The sequence below is a fragment of the Bison bison genome, unplaced genomic scaffold, assembly GCF_000754665.1.
Source record: "Bison bison bison isolate TAMUID 2011002044 unplaced genomic scaffold, Bison_UMD1.0 scf7180017864487, whole genome shotgun sequence".
Lineage (NCBI taxonomy): Eukaryota > Metazoa > Chordata > Mammalia > Artiodactyla > Bovidae > Bison > Bison bison.
In genome coordinates, this window is record NW_011495047.1 from 867402 (window position 1) to 878438 (window position 11037).

General features: G+C 40.8%; 1 protein-coding gene across 1 annotated transcript in view; it reads left to right on the forward strand.

The window, feature by feature from the left end:
- PKHD1 (polycystic kidney and hepatic disease 1 (autosomal recessive)) overlaps positions 1-11037 on the forward strand; it is a 443812-nt gene that overhangs the window by 277255 nt on the left and 155520 nt on the right. The window contains exon 54 of the mRNA XM_010863025.1: positions 5228-5365. Within this exon, the coding sequence (XP_010861327.1) occupies positions 5228-5365 (138 nt within the window). The remainder of the gene's footprint in view (positions 1-5227; positions 5366-11037) is intronic.

Below are 11037 nucleotides of genomic sequence, written 5' to 3' on the forward strand. Positions count from 1 at the left end.
GCCCCCGCCCCCCGCCCCATTCCACACACACACACCAGACAGGCAGATGGCTCTTCTTCAGGTGTAAGGAAGCTGGCTTTCAGTCTTGAATCATGTGCCTCGGGGTGCTTTGAAAACTGCCTATTTTTAAGATCAGTTTGAAAAAAAATGATAGAGTAGAATAAAGAAACCACCTGTGTGGATTTGAAGAAAAAGTCAAGCTATAAAGTTAGCAGCTCTTTGCAAAGAATATAGTTATAGAAAAACTGCATCCTTATCTTCTAGCACTTCTTTGTTCTGCTTTTTCTACAAGAGCATGAATTCTTGATAAATAAATACCAGCATCTCTGTAAATTATTTGACATTAATTTTCTATTTGACGTTAATAAAGTCTATTTGACATTAATTTTCATTAATGTTAACCTTTCATTCCTATGAATTACTTATGTGTAACAATTTCCATTCCATCATAAACAAACTTTTCTTGGATGTTTTCATTAATTGTGAGAGGATATTTGGGTAAATCGTGAGATTCACCAAAAGCTAACCAAATATAAAGGAGATAAAACATCACCAATCATTGTGTACATATGTATATCTAAGTATCTAAAATAGTTACTTTAGAGACAGAAACATTCTTTTCTTTTTCAAAAAGGAAGATTGGGTCATTTAATAGTGATTGAAATGGTATTGAAACTTATTTTTCCATTGGTTCACATATTTATGAGAAAGTATTGGAGCTAAGACTGAATATAGAAATAAGCTTGTTAATTATGGAAGGTGCAGGAAAATAGCAAGCCTGCAAATAGCCTTGTATGTTCTACTCTGCCCTTGTGTGCCATGACTTTCCCCTTGATGTCAGAGCCATGTCCAAAGTTGGTGTAGGCTGTGTTCCTGCCAACAGCAGGTTTGTAGTGGAAACTGTCTTCACCACCCAAGTTATGGACCTGATACAATGAATCCCACACAAGCAGTGGGTCTGCCTGCCCCCAGTTGTGCCCCGTTTTATTCTCAGGATCTGTGTCCTTTGCCCTTGGTCTTTTTCTACAGGATTTAGATGAATGTCAGACCCTTGAAATGCTACCCAATAGTGACCTTGATTTTCTGACTTTGCTGGGGGAAAAATTGAGTTTAAATCTAGAGTTGAAATTATATGCAATGCTATGGTAGTCAGGTCATTTCTGATACAAAAGAAGACTTCACTTGCCATTAGAGATATCTGTCTTTTGATTTGGCTGAAGCTTTCTGGTCTTAAGGGTAGCTATGCATTTACAGAAGATGAATGCTTCTTTTTTTTTTGTAGTTGCCTTGCCTTTGGTATATGGGGAAAGTTGGGTAATTCTTTCTTAGTTCTAATTTTCAAGATATTATTTATAAAGGTTTATCCTTCTTGTTGTCAAAATACAACACTTTTAGGGGTGAAAAACCCCAAGTACTGCTTGGGGAAAAAATACTAGAATAAAGATGGCGGGATGGTTAGTGTTTGATGGATGAACGAGTGGAAAGAGGGTGTAATTCGGAACCAAAAGGCACTACCCCATGGCTGGTCCTGAGCTCCTTTGGGGGCAAAGCAGTCTTTAATTACATCTGGTACTCATTAATTCTTTTTGGAGTCTCTTTCCAGATCTGTTCCCCCATCAGCCTCCCATCGAGCAACAGAAATTCCAGATGGTTCCCTCCATATGCCAGTGCTCATTCTCTTAAGTAGGATAGATTGGTCACTGACAGAGCAGGATGCAGGAGCACTGGCCAAGTCAAGCCAAGGTGAAAAGCATTGGGCCACAGTTACATTAGAGATAATCCATCATTCATGTTTCTAAGTGCATTGTATGCATAACTGCTTCTGAATGTTTTCTCTGAAACATCTTGAGTAATTTCCTGGAAAGCATGGTACTTCTAGACAATGTGGCATATTGATCCTAATTGTCTACACCTGGAGCAGAGAGAGGTCCTCTAGAAGCTGTCATTATAGCTGAGAGTCGTTTTGGACCTGATCTGCTCTGGAGCCTACTTTAGGATGATTTTTTTTTTTGTCTGCATCAATTGCAATGCCAACTGTCATGTCTGTTATTGTAATGCAAAGAGAATTACTTGATATAAATCTTTATAAGTCAAAGGTTTATTTCATCTTTGCAGAATTTTGTTGTAATATGCACATAGACAGACTTTCCATTTTTAAGTTTTGAGAATGAAGATGAGGTTAATCTCCATATAATAAAAAAATATGTTGTTTCAAGTATATTGCCTTGTGTTTATTTATCTGTCTTCATCTGATGATGGGAAACATGTCTGACTCATCTTTGAGTTCTCACCACCCGGCAAGATGTGGCACATATTGAGGAAGGAAAGGAAGCAAGAAAGAAGTGTGACTAGATGGATCCAGGAAATTTCAAAGTGCAGTTGGCACTGAAAGAAATAAGAATAGTGTTTCTACTCTTGTCTTCATCTTATTCTTTGCTTCTAATGGCTGTTGGATTTTACATGTACGTGTGTGTGTGTGTGTGTGTGCAAGCGTGCGTGCACTCTTTGGTGTTATTTTTTGAGCACCTACCAAAGTCTGGGTATTGTTCTATGTGCTCAGCAACTCAGTGTGACCATGACAGGTATAGTCTGTGTTGTCATAGAGCATATAATAGTTAGGCTAACTGTGCTTCGTGGGCAATTTATTGGTATATTTGGAAGGCAAGACAATTAGGAAAAATGTCTTCTAAGGGGAAACATGATAAAGACCAAAGGGAAGATTTTAAATTCCATATAATTGTCACATTTTAACTGAAAGGTATATTCAAAAGAAGCCTAATATCATCTTGTGTGTGTGTGTGTGTGTGTGTGTGTTGTCAGTATTTTGTGGATGAGAGAACACATTTATTGAAGAAGTTAAGTTACTTTGTACAATCAGGTTCAATAGTCAAACATTGGTAGAATGGGCCACAGACTGGAAGAGACAAAGGGTATTTGTATCGAAGTCTTATATTTAAATGTGTTTGCTTGAAGTAATTTCTGTCTTGCTTTTGAAGTCACATTAAAGTTATGAACTTACAAAATGTATGTGAAACCTATAACATTCTCTAGATATTTCACTCTTTTGTTTGAATGTGTGAAAAGGAGCAGACGTGAAATTGAAATACATACTTTTTTCATCTGTTTAGTCTGATTATTCATTTTACATCAGTCACTGATAAACTTTGGAAATTTAAGGTGTGTAGGGAACTCAGCATATCTGAGCAACATTTATGGCACGGCTTTATCTTTGATGTCATAAGAGGCACTAGGGATTTCTTAAAAGGGGTGTTGTCTTCTCCTAAGGAATAACAGTTGGGAGAGAAAGACATAATTACATTGAGGATCAGCCCAGTGACAGCTCCTTCCTTATAAGCAATAATCATGTGTGTAATTATCATAAAATTTTTTAATGCTGTGTGTTATAAGAAGGTCCAGGGTATCAATAGAGAGTAAAAGAAAGAGATTTCCATAGAGGAGTGGTGGATCCAATGCGGAGACTTAATAGCAGATCTAAAACTTTGTTGCTTCAGATGGATGAGTGTGTGGTGCGGATGCTGTTGGATCATCCTTACATCCTGAGAGCCAGCATTCTGCTATTTAACTGAGACACGAGGGGAGGGAAAGGTGTATTTAGGAGAATTTAGGGATCAGGTCTAGAGATGTCACACTTCAACTCTGCCTACATTTTATTGGCTACCCTGAGCCACATGGCTTCATTTAATTGGAGAGGAGGGTGGAAAAAGTTGACTAACTATGAACCCAGGAATAAAAGGGAAATGGTTGGTTTACAACCCTGCAGTGTCTGCCATGGGAAGGTGTGGTGGTCTTATCCCTCGGACAGAAGGCAGGGACGAGAGAAGACAACTCCTGAGAAGTCAATTTGTGGGGCAGGGCCTTAAGAACAACAGGTTGCATTGTTTTCTGGAATCAGATGTGAGCTTATGTTTAAAAATTCCTTAAATATGAAACAGAAACAGACCCATAGCCATAGAGAATAGACATGTAGTTACCACGGGAGAGAGGAGGCAAGGGAGGGAAAGACTGGGAGTTTGGGACTGGCAGATGCAAACTACTGTATATATATACTGGATAAACAACAAGGCCCTGTTGTATAATACAAGGGACTACATTCGATATCTTATAATAACCTATAATGGAAAAGAATATGAAAAATCACAGATATATATGCCTAACTGAATTACTTTGCTGTATACCAGAATCTAACACAAGACTGTAAATCAACTATATCTCATTAAAATAAATTTCAGAAAATCCCTTCAAAATCTTTGCGTGTGTGATTATGGTATTAAGATGTAAGCAGAAACGCTTATTCGATATCTTCAATTTGGGCTGAATTACTACTGAACTTCAGAAAGTAACACTTACTACTTTGGCACACATGAAGCATTTATTGTTTTAAAAGAGAATTTTTATTCATGCATTATTCTATTGTCACTTTCAAGCAAAAACCAATGTTTTTTTTTTCTCCTGAAGTTATATGGAAGCTACTTTTAGAAAGGAGAGATGAAGAATAATGGTTTCAAGTTGCCCCATGAACTCTGTGAGTTCATCCAGCTGCTGAAAACAATACAAATAATGAATATATTAAGCGTTTATTGAGCATGTAACAGGCACTTGGTTTTCTTGGTGGGAATGGGGGATTGAGAGTGTCTTCCTAATCCTCTTCAGCACTTTATATCTATTGATTCATTTAATCTTAACAAACATCCTATGAATGAAGAGATATTTTTATTATCATTCTCATTTTATAGATTAGAAAATGGAGGCACTGAGGAGTAAATAGTTGGTCCAGGCAGCTAGTCAGTAGCAGCTTATTCACAGCCAGATAGTCTGACTTTAGAGGTCAAGGTCGTAAAGTGTGGTTGTCTACCTTTCAAACACCAGAGCCTCGGGAGGGGCAGGGACAAAGGGTGTGGAGCTTATCTGGACACTTGCTTTAAAGCAGGCTTGGGGCAGGGTTAGAGTCATAAGCAATGCCTTTGGCCATGCCCCTTGGTTTGCAAAGCAGGGGAAGAATGTATTCATTCTTCTCTTTTCCTCTGCCACTTCAGGAAAGCCTAGCCTTTGCAAACACTTTGTTTTTCCACTTTCTGCCCCTGACCTGGCCCAAGTTGCAATGCAAGCAGCTCCCGAGCTGCCTGGAGAACCCAGTATAAGTCACTGGAGGAGAGGAGGCAATTCTTGTCTTGGTTACATGTCTGAGCAATTTCTTTTCCTTCTGCAGACAGGACTGTCCTTGTGGATACTGATCTTCCGCCCCTCAGAGGCCTCTACGTGATGGGGACTCTAGAATTCCCTGTGGACAGAAGCAACGTTCTAAGCGTGGCCTGCATGCTCATTGCTGGTGGGGAGCTGAGAGTTGGTGAGTCAAGGGCAGCAGGACTGGGAGCAGAGAGAGGCTTTGGGAGAGGATAGTGTCTCTAGCAGGTTGCTTAAGGGGATCTGGAGAAGGCTGAGGCAAGGAGGAAGTTTACTAGCAAAATTTCTCCCCAGCCAGCTTTGGACACAGACAGAGGTGACATTTGTTGGTCACTCCTGTCCACCACTGTCTGCAGTCATCTGACCCCAGGGTCCTCACGCTCATTGCAGGGCTCTTTTTGCTTCCACCAGGCCACACATCAATTCTCCATTTAGTTCTCTGAGTGAGACTTTACCTGTGGCTCACCCTTCCAGAAGATCTCGTAGGATGGGTTGGTTAGCCCTTGATCAACCAACCCAGAAGAGAATTTCAGTTGCTGTGGTAGTGCAGATCCTTCAGAGAACCGACCTGGGAGCGAAGCTGATGTGCTCAGCCTGGGACAGTAAAGAGAGAAAGCTGGGGAGAAGGCAAGCAACTCACTTGTCTCCCACTGCCCCACAAACCCATGGACTCTTCCATCTAGTTATGTTTTATGACTCCCTAGGAAGCTGATGGAAGGGCCACAGATGCAGTGGGGCTAGGAGATGAGGGTCCTCCCCCTGGGAATTGAGAGGTGTTGCAGGAGAAGTGGATCTGGGGTGATGAGTTAACCAAGTCTGATACATTGAAGGGGTGAAAATGTTAGACACTCAGTCGTGTCTGACTCTTTGCGACCCCATGAACTGGAGCCTGCCAGGCTCTTCTGCCCATGGATTCTCCAGGCAAGAATACTGGAGTGCATAGCCAACTTAAAAATGTGAGTTGTCTATTTTATATATAGTGTAATGTGGAGAAGGCAATGGCGCCCCACACCAGTACTCTTGCCTGGAAAATCCCATGGACCGAGGAGCCTGGTGGGCTGCAGTCCATGGGGTTGCGAAGAGTCGGACATGACTGAGCGACTTCGCTTTCAGTTTTCACTTTCATGCATTGGAGAAGGAAATGGCAACCCACTCTAGTGTTTTTGCCTGGAGAATCCCAGGGACGGGGGAGCCTGGTGGGCTGCCGACTATGGGGTCGCACAGAGTCGGACACGACTGAAGCGACTTAGCAGCAGCATGTATATATCAGTCCCAATCTCCCAATTTATTCCCACATCTTGTCACTTGGTAACCATGTCTATTTTCTATATCCATGACTCCTGTTTTGTAAATCAGTTCATTTGTACTTTTTTTTTTTTCAAGATTTCACGTGTAAGGATGGACATATATACTTTACTATATACAAAATAGATAACTAAAAGAAACTGCTGTATAGCACAGAGAATTTTGCTCAATACTTTGTAATGGCCTAGGTGAGAAAAGAATCTAGAAGAAAGAGTTCATTATTTGAATGAGAGATGCAGGAAGCTGCATGGAGTTGGTTGTCAGACAGCAGTGTTAAGTTGTGTGTGACTGGGACACACTTGGTACTGAGAAGGACGTCTGGGAATAAATACCCAGATTTCACGCTCTGTCCTCCCCTGTCTCCTGCTCATGCTACCATTTAGTCAAACCCAGCCTGAACTCCGAGTCAAGGCTCACTGATGTCCTGTGTGTGGGTCAGCTGCATCCCAGGGCTGTGAGAGGAGGAGGGCAGTGTTTGGGAGTGAGGTTTGAAAGCTCTCCATCACATTCACTGGTGGAGAATGGTTCTTCTGTTAAAGCAGCCACAGCTTTTTCCAGCTTCATTATGCCAACCGCATTGTCACCTCTAACTCCTACTGTTTTTACATGTGCTGCCTCAAATACAGATCTCTGTGTTGTACACTTGCATAAGCATTGCTTTGTTTTCACCTGGGTTTTAAGGAGACGTAAGCGCAATATTTTTTACTCATCTCTATTTCAATCCATCTTTCCACAGTGGGGAAATTCTTTTGGCTCCTGATCTTTTCCTCCCAGATTGATGTCACTTGCTCATTGGTTTAATATTCTGTATCCTCATCCAGTTAACTGATTGAAATATTAAATAAAACTGAGCCTTGTTCCCGTTACTGGAAAACTTATTTTACGTTGACATCCTCAGTTGCTAAGAGAGGTCTTTTTTCATAAGTTTTTTTTAGGTCTCTGAAGTCACTTATTACTGTAATTCAAACTTGCTGCCTGGAAGTTTGTACCTTAGAAGAGAAATGACACAGTGGCACTTTCCAGTTTTGACTTACACGTTTCAAATCCTATTTTAATTTTGCCCATTCCCAACTACACTTTCATCTGTTACTAGACAATGGCATGTTCTTTTTCTCTCTGCTTGTCCATGTGTTCAAGGCCTAAAGGTTGATTATCCAAAAGGAACCCATCTGCCCAGTCCTGTGTGTATGATGCCTGAAGGGAGACTTTCAACCCATCTGTCCCATCCTACCACACCCTAAAGAAATCCCGACATGAAATAGATAATAAGACTAGTTAGCAAAGAAATCTAATAGATGTGGGCATTGGCGCAGAGCACTGCCAGAGACTGTCTGCTATCTGATGCCATTTGATCCCAGTCCCGGCACTGTGGAATTATATTTCTTGGTGGTCCTGCTTTTAAGGCAACTGGTGCTGGCAAAAGGTACCAATTGACTTTTAGTAGGGTGGAATCATAATGTTAGCATTAGACGGGAAGTTTAAGATCAAAGCTCTGCTTCAAGGGCTACAGCTGCATCACAAATGCCAAACTCAATTTCATTCTCTGTTCAGTGGTTGTCCTGTTAGTCTGATAAAACACTTAAGATAAGCTGAAAGTATTTCACTTGTTTGTCCATCCTATCATTCATCCTGATTTTGCTCACTGCCTACCATGTGCCAAGTTCCACAAGAGAGGTTGGATGTACAGGCGTAGAAGTCATGGACCTGGCTTTCAAGAACTGTCTCAATAAAGCAGCAGAGACAAATAAAATCATAACTGAAAGTGTCACCTCTTCCGATGTGGAGAGGGATTAAAGATAAAAAAAGAGATCTGAAAAGACCATATTTGTGGACAAGCATTATACCTTCAGGAAATTGCAGAAAACAGGTATGTCTGGATTGTAGGATTTATAAAATGGTGGTAGCCAATGAAGCTTCTTGGCCTTATGCATTATGTTAAAGAGTTTGGGTTTTCTCATGAAGGCAGTGCCCTGGCACTGGATATTTTTAAGCAGGGAAGTGACATTATTAGATCCGGTCTTAGAGCCATGACTTTTGGCAATGCAGCGGATGTACTGGAAGGGGCACAGTGAAAAGTGAGAAGGCTATAAGGTGTTTCAGAAAAGAATCTGTGAAAGATCGAGTGAAGACACTGGAGCTAAAGAGGAAGAATGAATTAGGGAAGTACTGCGGAGGTAAAAAATTCCTAGAATCAAGTGGCAATTTTGATGTGAGGTGAGGAGATGATACTTCCTAGGTTTCAGGTTGGGAGATCTGGGTCCATGGCGAGGCTGGGACAAACCTCCTTCCCACTACTTTTCAGTTGAGTGTGTGTGCCAAGTCACTTCAGTCATGTCCAACTCTTTGCCACCCTATGAATTATAGACAACCAGGCTCCTCTATCCATGGGATTTTCCAGGCAAGAATACTGCTATGGGTTGCTGTGCCCTCTTCCAGGGGATCTTCCTGACCCAGGGATAGAACCTGTGTCTCTTATGTCTCCCGCATTGGCAGGTGGGTGTTTTACCACTGGTGCCACCTGGGAAGCCCTTTTAGTTGAGTGACTCGGCCAAATTACATGAGCTATTTCTGCCTCAGTTTTCTTATCTCTAAAATGGGAGCAATAATAATCAGGCTTATTTTATCGAGTTTTATAGGAACTGAGTAAATTAATGGGATCACAAAGAGTTGGACATGGCTTAGCAACTGAACAACAGCAACGACAATATTTATTTATTAAAGGCTTCTTTGGTGGAAGTGCTTGAACAGTGTCAGGCGCCTAGTAAACCTTTAGACACAAATGTTAAGTTTAAGTTTCAGTAGGATGTGTAAGTGGTAATATATAGAGGACAAATAAATTAATGAGAAAGCTCAGAAGAGAGGACTGTGCTAAATATATATATTTGAGGGTCATCAGCCAAACATATGGAATCAAAGCTGTGAGATAGAGACGGCTTTTAAGGATAAGGGAGGAAGCTGAGCTCAAGAAAGAGAAAGGAAAATAAACAGCTATAAAGGTAGATGGACAATGAAAAGAAAAAATAATGTCTTGAAACAAAAGGAGGGATTTGCAAGAAAGAGGGAGTGGTTAGTAGTAGGAGATACAGCAGAAAGAATAAAATCAGGAAAGTAAATTGACCATCTTATTCCAGCTTTTAACGTCTTTATTTTTGTTGTTGTTCAGTCACTCAGTTGTGTCTGACTCTTTTGCAAGCCCTCAGACTATAGCTTGCCAGGCTCCATGGGATATCCCAGGCAAGAAACCTGCCGTGCATCGCCATTGCCTTCTCCAGGGGATCTGCACAACCCAGGAACTGAACCTGCATCTCCTGCATTGGCAGGCAGATTCTTTATCTGCCACCAGAGAAGTCCTTTACTTTTTTTACAATGGCTGTCAAATATACTTTTGACACAAAATGTTACTTTGCATGTTGAACAAAGAAAAAAATTTCCTGAAGGAGAGTAACTTCTAATAAGTTTAATACCACTTATCTATTCTTTAACAACTTCATGTTTTGGCTTAAAATATAGTCTTAAGTACAATTGAACAGATTCAATTTCATGCTTGAAAATGAACAGTTGTCTCTATTGAGTGATGTCATCAAACTTTTACATGCTTTCATGAGTAGCAAGCTTTCTATTGGACAATAAAATGGAATGAATCAGTAGGTTTAAGGAGAAAGTAGATTTACCCCTGTTTCCATCCCCTTCCTCCGGCCTTCCCTCACTTTCTCTTTCACTGAATGCCAACTCAGTGACAAGCATTCTTCCGCTGACTTGAGTATTCAGCAGTGAGCCAGACAGATACGATTCCTCCTTGTACTCTTTTGTTGGGGGAAATAGAAAATAAAATAGCAAAATAAAAGGGGACATAATTTTAGATGGCAATGCACGCTCTGAAGGAAACTAAATAGAGAAGTGAACTGAAGAGAGGTGTTGGCACTATAGATTAGGTAGTCAGTGCACAACTTTCTGAAGAGTCGGTGTGACTTGAGACCATAGAGACAACAAAGAGCTGGACTTGCAAAGATTTGAACAAAAAAGTTTCAGACAGAAGGAAGACCTGGTGCAGAAGTCCTGAGGCAGAGCTAGGCATGCGCTTTACATGGTTGTGAGGCAGAAAAGCAGTCACTGTAGCTGGAGACCAGTGAAGAGACGGCATGAGTTTCATGGGGTGGGCTGGATTTTGAGCTATGCTGTGTTGTTTTCTAAAGCAATAAAGAACACAAGTGAGTCCAAAATCTGCAGAAAATTGCTTTTTTCCCACTATATTATTCATTTATTTATTTTTTCTAACACTAACAGTCATACAGTCGAGAATGAGGCTAATGAGTGAATGTGTAAATCAGTTTTTACAGTGTTTATATATTTATAGTGAAGTAAAGTAATGCTCAAAATTCTCCAAGCCAGGCTTCAGCAATACGTGAACCATGAACTTCTAGATGTTCAAGCTGGTTTTAGAAAAGGCAGAGGAACCAGAGATCAAATTGCCAACATCTGCTGAATCATCGAAAAAGCAAGAGAGTTCCAGAAAAACATCTATTTCTGCTT